Source organism: Epinephelus fuscoguttatus, linkage group LG1, assembly GCF_011397635.1.
Source record: "Epinephelus fuscoguttatus linkage group LG1, E.fuscoguttatus.final_Chr_v1".
NCBI classification, from domain to species: domain Eukaryota; kingdom Metazoa; phylum Chordata; class Actinopteri; order Perciformes; family Serranidae; genus Epinephelus; species Epinephelus fuscoguttatus.
The window spans coordinates 25,401,868-25,417,691 of NC_064752.1; the positions used below are offsets into that span (position 1 = coordinate 25,401,868).

General features: G+C 40.9%; 1 protein-coding gene across 2 annotated transcripts; it reads right to left on the minus strand.

Moving 5' to 3' along the window:
• Positions 1–60: 60 nt before the first annotated feature.
• On the minus strand, positions 61–13,482 carry rereb (arginine-glutamic acid dipeptide (RE) repeats b). Of its 2 annotated transcripts, none has more exons than XM_049585296.1 (17): positions 13,121–13,482; positions 12,143–12,191; positions 11,413–11,537; positions 9,496–9,595; positions 9,299–9,397; positions 8,905–8,985; positions 8,645–8,795; positions 8,433–8,519; positions 8,088–8,281; positions 7,646–7,804; positions 7,245–7,355; positions 5,137–6,278; positions 4,167–4,371; positions 3,372–4,074; positions 3,133–3,273; positions 2,864–3,038; positions 61–2,351 (listed from the first exon to the last, which is right to left on the minus strand). In XM_049585296.1, the coding sequence occupies exons 1-17, from the start codon at positions 13,144–13,146 to the stop codon at positions 2,318–2,320; spliced, it is 3,582 nt and encodes a 1,193-aa protein (XP_049441253.1). In that variant the 5' UTR covers positions 13,147–13,482; the 3' UTR covers positions 61–2,317. The 2 variants fall into 2 exon arrangements, with proteins under 2 accessions (XP_049441253.1, XP_049441249.1); XM_049585292.1 differs by having other exon boundaries at positions 7,646–7,807.
• Positions 13,483–15,824: the final 2,342 nt, after the last annotated feature.

The following is a 15,824-nucleotide window of genomic DNA, read 5'->3' on the forward strand; positions in this document are numbered from 1 at the left end:
TTATTTTCATTGTTGATTATTCAATTGATTATTTTCTCAATTAACTGATTAGTTATTTGGTCTATAAAATGCTGAAAAATGTCGATCAGTGTTTCCCAAAGCCTAAAATGACGTCATCAAATGTTTTATTTCGTTCACAACCCGAAGATATTCAGTGTACTGTTCAGTTTATTTAGCTTTTTTCATTTGCTTTTTAGAGGCGAACCAAAAAAATATTTACATGTTACAAGCTGGAATCCGATAACTGACTTTTTTTTCTCAAAAAAAAATTTAAAAAAATAAATAAATACTCCAACCGATGATCAAATTAGTTGATCTGTGATTTATTAGTTGGCAACTAATCAACTTATCATTACAGCTCCAGACAGCATAATGCCTCCAGGTGTGAGCAGTGCGAGATGGCGGCCTCTCTAAACTGCCGCGGTTCGCACGTGTGGTTTTCACACAGACAGCGTTGCTGCTGCGGTGCTACTACAGAGCTGCCGCAGAGCTGCCTGCTGCTATAACTACTGTATTTCCACAATTAAAAGCTAATACTACCCCCTTGTTTATGGAGCCGCACAAGCCACTGCATTTTCAACAACAGGATCCTGCACTTCTTGACACTGAAACTACAGGAAAAGATGGTATTATGTCAGTATGATCATTAAAAGACTATTTAATGATATATAGGCGAGAATCCTACTGTCTAGATCAGTGGTTCCCAACCGGTGGGTTGCGGTCCAAAAGTGGGTCGTGGGTCCATTCTGAATGGACTGCAAGTGACTCACAAACCTGTCTAGTTTGTAGAAAAAACACTTTATTTTTAAGTACAGCAAATTTCCAGCACAGAGCTTTCATTCGGAAGTGCCGTTTCCTGCTGTACAGTGAGTGGCTAACTGACAGCTACCTGCTAGAGACAGCAAACTAGCTTAACGACATAACGAAACACAAATATCATGCTGAATGTATGAAACTGTGAGACCTTGAACTAATGACTGAGGTGAAATCTGGACCTGTAGCTGAAACAGTTTGAAACCATTGGTCTAGATGTTCCACAGCTGAGCAGCAGCCACACTACCTGCTGAGTGGCTGCTGCTCATGCGGGCAGTGTGGCTGCTCTTACCTGGTAACAAAGTTTCAAAAAAAAAAAAAAAAAAAGGAAAAACAAGAGGGCCCAGGACACACACATGTACTGCTCACATAGGCAGTGTGGCTCGGATGTTAGTTTTAGGTGGGTGTACAAATTAAATTGTAGACCTCGGGCTGTTTTTACAGAGGAACTCCCAGTGCAAAGAGAATAAGGTGTCATTGCAGAAATATTTATTGAAATAAATATGCAATGGATACACTTTCATATTATGTCACATAAATATTGAATTTAGAGGCAGTTCTTTCAAAAAATTCCTTTAAAATGTTCAAGATTTAGCTTTTCTCCAATTCAGTTTCTCTCCTCAAAACAATGTAAATACATCATTCTAGTAAAACGTACTGTCTGCAGCGACAGGTCATGGTCCAATTAATAATTATCTCGCCTTATAATACTATATATTGTTTTAGCTTATGATTTATACTGCTATCGTGCTGAATCAAGGGTCAAGTGTTCACATCTATTGCTATATCAATAGTACTCATTCATATAGAATATTGTGAACATGTAATATTTACAGTCTCAAAAATGAGCGAATAAAAGCTTCGGTTATATTGTGAAAAGATATCTTGATATATAAAACTTCAGGATTTAGACAAATATTAAGCAGATTTAAGAGTAAAACCAACCTCTACTATGCTTATTATTGTTGTTATCATTTCAAATTCTAAACACCACAATGCAACTTGCTACTCTAGTTTGGTGAAAAATGAAGGCTGAGTCATGCTAGGTCATTACAATCATTCAAACACTGATTTAAATGTCATTCTGTACAAGGAAACCATTTAGAAATAATAGATAGATATTTAAACTCAACACCAAAGTCAGTCTGTTTTCATATCCTTTAAAAGAGTTGTGTTTTGTCAAATTCATGTCACTGCATATGAAACAGTTTTACAGTTTGTTAGAGAAAATCCATCACTTTAAATCTCACATGAACAGGTGAGACTGCTCCGTTATTTCGATAATAAAACTAGTATAAAGTCTTAAGTGATATGAAAAACTCAGACGGACTTTGACAGTCCCGTTAAGTGCTGAACAAGGAATGCACATAAAGATCCACAAAGATTTTCCTAAAATATATTAAAACAAAGAAACTGACACACAAATATTCTCTTACAGTCTTAAAAGTACACAGTATTCTATTGGGTATGAGTGTAGGGATTCAGGGCATGCACCACCTGGCACTCAAGATGGCTTGTCACCTTCTTTCTTCAGCCGGCTTTAGGGAACAGAGAAAAAGAAAACACTTTAAGCACTTGGCTGTAAAACACATTTTACAAGAGTTTGATTAAGTAATGTGGAATAATTTTGGCTCTAAGTATACATATCTTTATCTATATCTCTCTCTCTCTCTCTCTCTCTCTCTCTATATATATATATATATATATATATATGTGGGACTTTAATATAGCCATAAACAGGTACTGCCTAATCCCTCCTCTCCCACCGACCCCCTTTTTTTTGTTTCTTTTCTTCTTGGTTTGGTCAAGTTTTGTATATTTTATTTATTTTCTATTATCTATTAATTTAACCTGTATATAAAGTATAAAAATGTGCAATGGATTCTGAAGTTAACAACTGCCTGGAAAATGGAAATAATAATACTGGAAATATTGCAATTTAGTACATATATATATATAAAATAAAAGATGCGATTTCTTTTTTTCTCTGGTGTTTTTCTCGAGTGATTGTTTCAGCCTGTGCAGTAGATCAGACATTGACAAACCTTACCTGTAATAATCTTCCTGACTTGGTAGAGGGCCGCCATGCAGGTGATGCCCATGCAGCCACTGCTGCTCCATAGCCATCCTCTGCAGCTCTGCAGACTGAGCGTGCATGGCCTGGAGCTGGTGAGCAGCAGACATCTGAGGAATCGGGCCCTGCAGCTCTCGTGGATATGCAGCGCCTACCGAAAACACAAGAAAAACAAAAATACTAATTGATGGAGCAGGACACAGGAAAGAATCAAGTTGTGTGTGTTAAGAGATGAGATTATGTACCAAACAGTGGGTGGCGCAGCATCTCATGATCATGAGGAAGATCGCTGAGTAAAGGGTTGGGGATCGGGCCACCAGGGAAGGGGAACCGAGCCAGACGTGGTCCTGTTGCCATGGGGTCCACTAAAGGATGAGGGCTTGTTCCTGGATGAAGAAACAAAGTCAAACAGTAAATGCAGGTCAACGTTCCACCACCGGATATGTTACTGCTGACTCTGTAAAGTCAATAAATCCGACCTCACCTTGACCGAGGGGATCCTGTTGGTGCAGGTGGAGGTGGGAGTGAATGTGAGAGTGCTGGTGATGATGCGGCGTCACATTGAGCATCTGCAGCCTGGCAGCAGGGTCGGTCGCCACAGATGCCATCCTCTCTGCGTGAAGCCGCTCTGCAGTGAGTCGCTCTGCATAAGTCAGCTCCGGGCGCAGCTGAGGTCCTGCTAGCGCCATCCTCTCACGCTCCAGGTGGTTCAGCCCAGGATGGAAAGGTGCGAAGTGGTGGGGAGGCCCTGGTATGTGGGGAAGACCGATCGCCCCGTGCCTGGCAAAGTGCTCCATGGGGTTGGCCGAAGGGTGTAGAGTTTCCATGTCTGGAGGTTTGACCTCGTAGCCAGGCTTCATCCTCTCGCGGAGCTCCCTCTCTCGGAGGTTCCTCAGCTCGCGCTCTCTGAGGCTGGGCTCAGCGCTGTACAGTCCAGGCATGTGGTAGGCCAGCAAAGGGTCACCAGGGCTCAGGGACACGTAGAAAGGGTGGTTGCGGTTGGTGGGTGACATGACATGGGGTCGGGCGTATTCGCTCAGGGTGCGCAGGGCGGGTGTGTCAGGGCCAATGTAGGGGGGCACAGCGGCTACAGTGGTGGGCGGCTGCTCAAAGGAGGGGCGTCCATGGACCTGAACCGTCATCTGAGGATCACTCATACGACTGTCGTGGGAGGAGCTGGAGGCTCTCTGTAAGCAAAGACAATGAGTGAGCTACCATGTACATGTTTGGTGACAGAGAAAATATTTTAAAAAAGGAATGAACACACTGTTGCACTCACAGCATTTCTGTCTGCCTCCCTTTCTCTCTCCCGCTCTCTGTCTTTCTCCCGTTCGCGTTCTTGTCGAGCGCTGAGCTCAGCCTCTCTCCTCGACTTCTCCACAGCCTCCTCCCTCTTCTTGGCCAGCTTGGAGGATGAAAGTGGAGTGAAGAACAGGTCTGTTCTGGCACAGGAGTTGTAACCACGATCCAAGTGTTTGATAAACCTGAAAGAAATAACAGATGTACATTTTTTTGAGTATAACTAATAAACTTCATCACAAAATAGTGACATGTTTCAAATTATTATTATTTAAATTATTCCTGTTGGTTCTAAAATTTCAGAGGCAACTTTACTATAGAGATCTGGGAATTAATTAACTGTGAAAGAAGTGCATTTACAACAAAGTCCAAATAGAAACCACATCAACAATCGAAAGTCCACAGTTTACATGTATAAATTAAACCACTTATGTGTATAGGAAATCCAAACCGAACCCAAACCGACATTAAAATGCTGCTGACAGCCATGGGAACTTCAACTCAATCAACCACACTGAAAGAGATAGTTTGGACCTTTTGAAGTAGGGTTTTATGACATACATATCCATAGTCAGTGTACTACATACAGTAAAAGTTTTTTGACACGCCCCCAGTGTGGAGCAGCAGTAGGAGTAATGCCACAGAAGCTAAGCAATTTACTGCTGTGGACGGGGGCAGCAGCAAAACAAATTTTAGCCTCTAAAAAAAGTCCCACCCAAAGAAATCAATAACAGTTTAAGTGTATTATTTAGGTGTTTATGTACAATATTTTCACCTCTTTACTTTCCGTCCGACAGCCCAGTCTATGCTCTTGTAAAAGCCACCACACTCCATTGACAACAATAGTAATTTTGGCTTGCTGAACACTGGAGCTGCTGATCTACTGCTGCAATTCAAGGTCAAAAACATTTTGTGATTTTCCTAAAAAAAAAGACAGCCCTCCAACATACCGTGCAGACTGGCTGGCATGACTTGCCATGTTGACAATGGTGGGCTCTGGTGAGGGGCTCCGAGGTGGAGACGGTGGGCTCTCAGCCTCTTCAATCTCATCCAGTGGCTCTTCTTTGATCTGAATTTGGGGTCCTCCTGCTGTGGAGCTCGGCGAGGGTCTCAGAGGAAGAGGTGGGAATGACGGCTGGAGGCTCGGGACAGGGCCAATAGCAGAAGATGTTACGGAGGTGAGAGGGTGTGAGGCTGCGGCAGGTGGGTAAGAGGAAGTCATGCTTTTTCCAGGGTGGGTCTGAACCTGAGAGATCACTGGAAGTTGGGTAGGAAGCGGCTGCATTGGCAAAGGCTGTGGCATGAGCTGAAGGGGGGGAGGGGGAGCACCCGGAGGATACTGGTTGGGCAGAGCGTTGAGTGGCTTTAGAGCAGGGGGAGGGGGGAGATTGGAGGGCATCTGAGGGAAAGGTGGAGCAGACTGGTGTGGCATCTGTTTGTGTGAGGGTGGAATTGGAGTGGTGGGAGGAGGCTTGATTTGTGGGCCGGCCAGAGGAGGCTGGGGGAGCTGAGACTCCCTGAAGAAGGGCAGGGGTCGCTGGGGGGCCTGAGGTGGCGGGCCATGAGGCTGCAGAGGCTGTGCAGAGCTGAGAGCAGGTGGGACGTGAAATGCTGGAGAAAGAGGAGAGTCCTGACCCAGTACTGGCGGAAGAGGCGGTGGACCGGGAAGAGCGTGAGAGCCGGGCTGCGGTCGGATGTTTGGAGCCTCTGACGCAGCTGACTGACCGGCAGCTGGCTGAGGGGGGTCTGGAGAAGGAGGGGGGGGGCTCTGAGCTGAATCAGCAGGGGGAGTGCTTTGCGTTGGCTGAGGAGTGATGGGAGGAGCCTGAGAGGGGAGGGCCTGTGGGACTGGTGTGTCAGCCAGCACAGCAGCAGGAGCGACAGGCTCTGATGGGACGCCGTTCGGCTGGGCAGATGAGTCCGAGTCACTCTCATTGCCCTGTTGAGGGCTGGGAATGCTGGGAGAGGAGCTGCGGTTGTCCTGATCGATGTCTTTGGTGTCACTGCTGCCATCGTCCTGAGCACTGCGGCTTTCTGAAGAGCTTTCCTCCTCTACCTCAGCCTCTCCCTCTGACCGCGAGCCCCGTGGATCCTAGAGGACAAAACAAACTAATTAAGTTCCAATACATTTTTACTATATAACTTTCTGTGCTCAGATATGAAGGACGAGCTTCCAGTAAGGAATGAGCCACTTGCACTTGAAACATATTGCAGAATTTTCTCTGACATTTCAAGACTGACAGATTTTACTGCAAAAAACTAGACGTTTACTGTCTCTGCTGCACAAAATATCACAAATGGAGCACCTCTGGAGAAGTTTATACCGAAATGGTATTTGACATTAAAGTAGAGTTTTAACCCAGTTCCCAGGGCTTTTAAACCCAGAGACAACTTTTCAAGGAACTTAAAGGTTCCATTAGCACATTGTTGTCTGTGTTTCTATCCTGGGAGTGAACACACTGCAGCCTGCAGTTCAGTGTGCCCATCCGTTTCATCTAAAAAACACATTAAAAAAACAATACACCTCAGGCTTTGTCTCACTACGACAACATTTACTGCTGGATGTCAGATGTAAGCTGGGTGTAATAAATGAAATTCAGAGGAGGAAAATGAAACCAAGAATGCCTTTTTCTACGATAAATCATCTGCCGAGTGTTTGAAGGTTATTCATTTGTGCTTTGTTTTCCTCTTTGTCTTTTTTAAAATGAGTCGGGAAGCTGACAGAAAAGCCTGACTTTACGTGTAATGATACCAAACAAGATAAAATGTTTCCCCTTTGTCCTAAAATGGTCCTGAATTGATTGTTTTGTGAATGAAGTGGTGCATGCATTGAACCAGCAGTGCTGTGTGTGTTTGATCAATTAGCGACGGTCCCTACAAACCCCACCCCAAAAGTACTACCCCACTATCAGGGACTTTTTGAGTGATTAAATAATGACTCTGCAACTTGATTTGGACCCTGATCCCTGCGGTCAAAAGGCAATGAGTTCCTCAAAAGGTTCCTGGTCCCTGGGGAAAGTTAATGCAGTGAAAAGCGGGCTTATGTGTTCCCTCTTACCTGTGTCTTTGGCCTTTTCGGTGTAACTTTTTCAGGCTCGTCAGGCTCCTGAGCAGGACTCTCCCGTACACGTTTTGTTGTCTTTGGTGACATTACCTCCTCTTTTATTTTCTGTGGACGCAGCATGAGATTTGCACAGAAGTGTTAATGACCACCCAACATGACTATTCAACAAGCATCTATAGCTACAGCAGTGAGACGTGTATTCTGAAGGGACACACCTACAAACTGTATAACATACACATATAATTCAGTCACATGTAGGCTGGGACTGACTAAACTTTCATTTACTTAATGGCTGAATTCTTTAAGACCTCCTCACTAGTCTGATAAGATAATGTCATGCAGAGGCAACATGTAGGCCTAAATGCATATAAAAAAAACTTGAAGATTGTGTTTACCTTGTTCGTCTTCTTGCTGGGTTCATTCTTGTTGTCAGTGGAAGACGATCTCAAAGAGTTAGAAGCTGCTCCGATCAGAGATGGCTGGCTGCTGGTCTGCTGATCCTCACTGGTGGGGGAGCCTGTGAGCCTCCTGTGGCCGCTTCTCAAAGATGATAGCTGCTTTAAATAAAAATATTCAGCAGTTAGTATTGTTGTAATTTTTGTATTGTATTAGTGTAATAACACGTGCAGGAAAGACACGTTTGCCCTCACGTACAAGATATTTTTCAGACTAAACAGTGACAAACACGTTTTGACAGATTCAATAAGGATCTGGAATCTGTTGTAAATCGTGATGACATTTTAACTGCAGCGCTGCATTTGCACAAACAACTCTTTTGTATCTTAATGAGCAGTAATAAATATGACAGTTTGAGTGATCTGTCAGCCTCAGGCTTACAGGTGCTCTGCTCCGCCGTGTCCTCATGCCATGCTTGCTGTTAACCTCTTCTTCTTCTTTCACAGGTTTAAACATGAATGGAGCGCCTGCAGATTTTGGAGCTGCTGGAAGACATCCATGTTTGTTTTCATATGTGCGACAAGACGTGCAGAGCAGCGGGCTGTCTCTTCGCCCCTGGTGCCAATCTTTAGAACCTGTTTCAAAAGAGTAAAACACTTCAGGTTTACATTTCACAAACTGTTTGCTTTTGTACATCAGGATTCAAGTATTTTCTCAGAATAAAAAGGCTTTCACAGAAAAGCACTCAGCCTAATCTGATAAATCTGAATAAAGATGTGTACTCACTTGTTGTGCCACAGTGGCTGCAACTCTTGATTTCCTGTTCGCTGTCTTCACTATCAAGATCATCCTCACTGGCAGAGCTCACATCCACTGCAAAGGAAAAGATCAGCTTCAATGAAGACCAAGACCACACTATGTGACAGCACGACTGTGAACAAAAATAATCTGCATGAATGTGAGAAAATAAAATGGCAACACATCTGAGAAGTGCTCACCTGAATAATTTCGCGATGGGGTGACAGGAGCTGCCGCAGAGCGAGTCTTTGCTTTGCGAGAGGACGGCTGTCGGCGTTGCTGTCGATAGGCTCTCGTTCCTGCAGCCTCAGGAGTTTTCTTCCAGTGGTAATAGAAAGTGATCAGCTCCCCCTGATGATAAGAACAAAGGACTTTGGGAACAATCCAAAACTATAGCTACCATTAAATCACTGCATGCATTACAAACTGTTTTGTATGCAAAAACATAGTGTTTAATTACAGTTTTTTTGCTGGGCAGAAAGTCTTTCCGGATGCGGAAGAAATTCTTTCCATACTGTCTCAGGCCTTTGATGAAGCGTTTCTGTTGGGAAAAAGTAGGAAAGGTAATGGCAGATGAAATTACATGATATACAGTTGAAAATCGAAAGAATCAAGCATAGATAATGTTAATCCTGTGATACATAGCATTTATAAAACAAATGTCTGACATAAATATTATAAAGTAGTATGAGACTGATTTGCTGTTTACTGTGTCAAATAAAAGGCAACTATTTAAGAAACTGCCAATTTCTAGACATCCATTTCATTACATCCATTTTATCTGCCTGCAGATAACTCAAGGACTAACAGTGGATGACTTTCTGGATTGTGTTACAAGCTAAAAGGTGTCTCACCACATCATCCTCCGACCAGCATTTCTCAATAAGCTTCGGCAGAGGCTTCTTGACCAGACGCTGGAGAGCTTTTGCCGCATCATAATGACTTGCATGTAGCTGGAATTAAGAAAAACAAATGTAAATCTGCAATGTGGTACTTTTGTTCTTTGACTTTACTGTATAATGATGAATCTAATTCAAGTTGAGCTCTGCACCATGTTGAGTGCATTGAGTGTGGTGTCATCACGGGAGGCGGCCAAACATCCGTCCTCTGTGGATCCACCGTCACACATCCCTGCAAACGCTGCCATGCTCCTGGAAGAACACACAGGTGAAATAAATATTGAGGATAAATTTTTACACTCTTGTGGTTTCATTTTTAGTCTGATTCTCAGGAGAGACTCTGAAATACTTGAAAATGCAGGCCCTGGTGTCTCTAACAGAAAACTAGCAGTGTCAACAGTGTTAATCACTTCCCCATTAAGCCACATTTCTCAGCTGCATGGCATTTAAAGGAATACTTAAACCACAAAATGACTATGTTTATACCTGATAGTCGTGCCGTGTTACCTTGAATTCATGAAGACAACTTTGTTTATCTTGTATACCTCTACCGAAAAAGGCAAACGTTGATTTATAGACTGACTGGGGAACACTTTAACAACAGCAAAACTATATCAAGACATCTGTTTACAAACTCTTTTACAACTTGTGCTGTATGATCCAAGTCTCTTGTATCTAGTCGTATGCTCAGTACTTTCCCAGCACATGCATTTCTGCTAAAACCTTACTATTTAAAAGTGAAGGTTTTAACAAAAATACATGTGTTTGGGAAGTACTGAGAATATGATTAGTTAAATGAGACTTGGATTACACTGCAGGAGTTGTGTGAGAGTTTGTAAATGAATGTTTTGATATAGTTTTGTTGTTGTTAAATATGGTTTCAATCAATTAATAAATCAGTATGTCCACAGTTTTCCATGAAGGCATGTGAGGATAAACTTTTTTTTTCACAAATTCAAGGTAACAGCATGACTTAATGATATACAAATGGTCATTTTGTGGGCGAAGCATTCCTTTAAAAATCAGGTAAACAGAGGTTGCATACAATACAGTGTCAAAAGGTCAGTAAGTAATAGTGGTTATTTTTTGGCTTTTAACATTACTAATAATAAATAATAATGCCCCACATGACCTACTGTGAATACTGGTTTGACATACATAGTAAGGGCAATTCAGTAAAGCATTAAATAGCATCTGTATCTTGTTGTTTAGTAAGGACATGGCTGCATGTTATATTAGTTTATTGTGAATATCCCCCAAAATATTTTGGCTCCTTTTGCAAAAGTGCTAACCTCTATACTTCGGCTGTATCAAATAGTTCAAACCTTCACTGATGGCGCTGACATTTGAATTCTAAATCATTCAAACACTGCGCAGCTCATTTTTTGCATTGTCTATCCATTCTGTTTAAACCCTGTATTTCTGCACAGTTGCAGACAAAGTTTAGGCTACGCCAATATTATTGGTATTATACTATTTGTAGAATTACATTTCAGTGTTGGCTGCGCAGGATTGTTTTTGAACTGCATGATACAAACATTTCCAATCACTTCAGAGTGTCTTTAAAATCCAAAGGTCAAAATTTACTGAAAAAAAAATATGTTTCATTTCCAAAATTCACAGTAAGTTTTATCTAAAGAAACTTTCTGCTTCGATCTGCATTTATTGGCATTTAGCCTTTCAAAAACAAAATTACCACTGCGGTCAAGAAACTGTTTGCTCTCCCACTTGCTGCACACAAAGGAAGGCACACACCTGTATCAACAGGGCGGTCCAGCAACACCATAAACTATATTTATTCATTAATGAAAGTTGAGTTAATAAAACAGACTAAGTCATTTAATCTGTTTAATCATTCTACTCAAATTGAGGTTTTCTGTTATTTTCTTAAAGGGTCATGACGTCATCAAATATGACAACAGACATTTAAAGCTTCATTTGAAAACCTCAATAAAAGCTTTTAATGTAAAAAAATTATATTTGGTACAGCCCTACTTAACACACAACTCAAGACTGACATAGTTCACAGAAGCACCAGTGATTTTAAGCAGTGTAGTGCAAACACTGACCTGGCAGCTCTGAGGTACATGAGAAGGTCACAGTCATTGACCCCAGGCGTCCACATCAGCTCCTCGCTCTCTGTCTGAGCCTGTAAACCAGGACCAGGCCGTGGCTGCAACTCTGGAAGCTTGGCCTGCAGTGACACCAGAGAAAACCAGGAAACACTTATTAGACCACCCCAAGAACTGCAACTCAATGTAATGTAGTATTTATGCCTTAAAAAAGGAGGAAATCCAAGCACTTTTTTAAAATGACAATATTCACAAAATATACAAGATTTTTTATAAAAAAGTAAGAAAAAAAATACATTTTAAGAGCTGTCAAAAAATGTGTATTATTACCATGTGATATTAAAATAATAAATAGAGACAAGGATTTCTTCACACACAAATAGATATTGCTGGTGTTTGTTTTAGGTACCTGCTAGAGTCTGTTTCACATGACTACATATTCAAAAAGACCCTCCAATTTAACACATGACAAAGAAGCATACATGCTGTATGACATGCAAATAACAAAGCACACTGAACAGACCAAACTGACCAGTTTCATAATGAGCATAATGTGCCACTCTGAAGGCAAACATATCAAAAGCAGGCACACATACTTCTCTCACAACAGTGTTCCTATAAATGTTGAGGTTTTTGAAATACCAAAAATGAATAAATATGACTTTTGGATGTCCTTAATTGTGTTCAAATGAGACATAAATAATATTTCAATTCAAGCAGGATGTACCTGGTGACTTGGTCCCACTCTTATCTCGCCCTGTGTGCTGTTCAGGCTCCTGAAATAAAACATAAAATATAAATAAAGCATCCCATTTCATCATGTGCAGTCATAATAATGTGCCACCTTCAGTCCTGACAGTATTAAAGTGTTTACAATGAAGCAGTCAATAGTGTCCACACAGTTAAAAGTCAGTCTGATATATATGAGCTGTTAATAAGAGGGTAATTAAGGCTGTGCAGTATGCAGACAGACGTATGATCAATATGTGTATAAGCTGGCTGTCAGAGCAGCTTCCCTCCCTGTGCACAGTGATTTCAGCAGCAGAATAACATCCCGCCCCTCCATCACTGTGAGCCAATCTCAGCTGTGACCTGCGTCGTTTCCTTATATTACATGAATGAAATCCGACGCTAGCTACCGCAAAAGACTGTCAATCAATCATACATGAGCTGCTAATTTTTACGGTCACCATTACGAGAACAGTGTGTGCTACTTTGGAGATCCTAACAGGTTGACAGTAGCTGGCTGACTCCGTCTCGGGGTGAACTGTTAGCTAAAGTATGCGATCAATAATAAATATCAACGTTAGCATGCACAACATGTCGCTGACATACATACATAATAGCGACAACGACCCGTGTCAGCGCACGTCAAGCCCAGAGGGAATAACAGCCGATTAATTGAACGATGCATACGCTTAATCTGCTTTACTGACACTACCCAAAACAACAGCTGTACAAATAAGTGTTAGCGACATTAAAGCGAGCTCAAAGCCATTTTCCAACAGGAGCGGCTAGCTGCTAACAGACAGTAACATTACGCTGTTATTTGGCTAGCTTGTTAGCCAGACACGAACTTCGTGACCACTGACACTCCGAGTATTTCATACAAACGGCTCCCAAAGTAGCGCTACAAAACACTTACAGACATATTCAGCACGTAACAAGTAAAATATAAATATAAACGGTAAGTTAATCAAGTTACCTCCGCGGACTGAACAGGTCGTCCATGTCGAAGGATGTTTGGATGTGGCTTGTTGACACTACGCAGCGCAGTGGGCGATACACACACAAAAACTATGCGAATCCCCTATTACATGGCTATTCAAAATGGAGGCGGTGTAGTGGAGGGAGTCAGTCTATTTTTTTCCCAGTGCAATGACCTCAGCAGCCACAGCTAAGCCTTCAAAGTTGTCTGGGTGTACATAACTGAGCATGTGCCGCGGATCAGCAGGAGCAGGAACCAGTGAGGCTGCTCATCAGCTGCTGCACAGGCCTCCATGAATCAAACAGCACTTCATACTGTGTGTGCTGCTGCTGCTGCTGCTGCTGTGGTTATTAGACAGCATTATGTAAGCCATGACACCGACACCAACACTACTGTAATGTACCACTGTGGTTAATACTAAATCACTGACTGATAAAGACACTAACACTTTGTAATGTTCACAGCCCGACTGGTTTTAAGGTTATTATTCAATACTAAAAGTATATTAAAATATATATAATATATAAAATTAACATCCTGATACATCCATAAACACCCATATACACATATATACATACACATATAATGTATATGAGTGTTCTATATCTATATATTATATAAAATATATTATTATTTATATTACTCATTATATTGCTTATATATGACTTTTTAAGCACTTTGTAACTGTGTTTTGAAAAGTACTATACAAATAAAGTTTATTATAAGTTTATTATTATTATTACAGTAGTCTACTTTATTACTTATTTTTATTACTTATATATATATATATATATATATATATATGTATATACACTAGTCCATACCCATTGGTAGCTTTGTCACCTTCTACCTATGCCAATCCTCAATGCCTAGTTAGGCCTAGATAAGAAATTAGCTCTCTAGCGCCCCCATTTTGTTTGACGGGGTCAATAATGGAGGGGCCCCCTCAGATTATGTGTGGTCATATGCCTACAAAGTTGCGTGGTGATCGGTGAAACCCTTGAGATGTTATACATCTTTATGTGATGAGCCACGCCCTCCGCAATATTCATTGCCTTATAGAAGCTCAGTTTTAGTAAGTTTTCCAACTTTTGCCAAGAGGGAACTTCAGATATTGGTCCCTAGATTATGTTCACCGAGTTTCATGCAGATCGGTCAAACTTCCTAGGAAGAGATCAATTTTAAGCGTTTTTCAAAAAATTCAAAATGGCGGAAAATCTATATAACTGGAAGTTATGGGTTCTTGAGGCAAATTTGTGTGTGATCTGTGCAAAGTTTCATATCTCTGCGACATAGGGGCATGAGATATGCCCATTCAAAGTTTGCAATTTCAATCGCTTGCTATAGCGCCCCCTTTGGCCAATTGATGTAATATTGCTTCATTCGCATCCTCCCATGACCCTCTACCACTGTGCCAAATTTCACATGGATTGACCAAGTCAGTGAGGAGAAAAACGTGGAACAGACACACAGACAGAGTTTTCGTCATTATATAGTAAGATATACACACATACGTATACAGATGTACGTGTGTACATGTTAACTTCATATATATACAATAAATATATATACAGAAATGTTACATAGTATACCGTGTGTTATGTTTACGTATGCATATGATTGTGATGTTTATATACATACAAACAATGATGTATACTGTAAGCTTCTTCTTCTACCTCAAAAAGTTTAATTTATTGATTCATGTTTGAATAAAGTATACAATTAAAAGGTCCGAGTTAAGTCATTATATAAAATAATGAAGGAAATCAAACTACACTTATTTTCCCTGAGAGTTGTGTTTACTTTATCTATGCATGTATCTGTTTGTGAAGTATACATACATACATATCTGACATAATGATGATATACTCTATATTATCAATCTGCATCAATAAAAAAAACAAACTTTGATACTCAACATATTATAGATGTGGATGTATTCTGGAATGACAATCTACAAACCAACACATTACCTGTTATTATCTGTATGTGTGTCAAACACAGAGAGCTGAGACTAGACTATCTACTGAAGCTGGAAACAGGTTGTTCTGTAATGTGCAAGTTTTCAATTCCAAGTTTAAAGCATCCATTTGTATTAACCTACAGAGGACATGTGCTGTTTCACTCCCCTGGGTGGTCATGATGAGTTTAAGTGATAGGGGTAGATAGAGGTAAGGTGGTTACACAAGACTCACCTGAGCTCAGATACACAACTCAGGCAGACAACAAGCAAGACTCTTCTGTTCTGACTTCTCCCCACAAAGGTGCTTTAAATGGTACAAGTGTGTGTAAATGAGACAGTTAAATGATGGAACAGAGAATCAGGAGCCAGAAATAATTAAATAATTTACCAACATAAAACATGTTTATGATTGATACACTACAAAGTTTTGAGACTTAAAAAATGTGTAACTTTGTGTATATAGCATGACACAAGAACTAACAAAAGCAGATGAACACTTCACTGAATTTTACTTTGTTACTGTAATAAAGCCTGCTGAGAAATTAAGTCTACACATTTGCAGAATTGGATATTTGTGCATCTTTTTTTCTCCATATTTTTATTTACAGCTCCACAGGTCCCACTCTAGTTTAATAATCAGACTGGATTGCCCTTTTGTTTCACTGTATTATAGATATATTTTCAAATCACTGAAGTACTCAAAAGATGTGGGATCTCCTTCAACTCAACATAAACATC

What these genes read in the sequence shown, in the direction of transcription:
- rereb (XM_049585292.1), bottom strand. Translation starts at nt 13,146, where the DNA reads ATGGACGACCTGTTCAGTCCGCGGAG. An exon ending in CAGCCACTGTGGCACAACAA is followed by an intron (nt 8,282 to 8,432) that starts GTGAGTACACAT and finishes CTTTTGAAACAG; the next exon opens with GTTCTAAAGATTGGCACCAG. An exon ending in ACAGGATCCCCTCGGTCAAG is followed by an intron (nt 3,274 to 3,371) that starts GTGAGGTCGGAT and finishes TTCTTCATCCAG; the next exon opens with GAACAAGCCCTCATCCTTTA.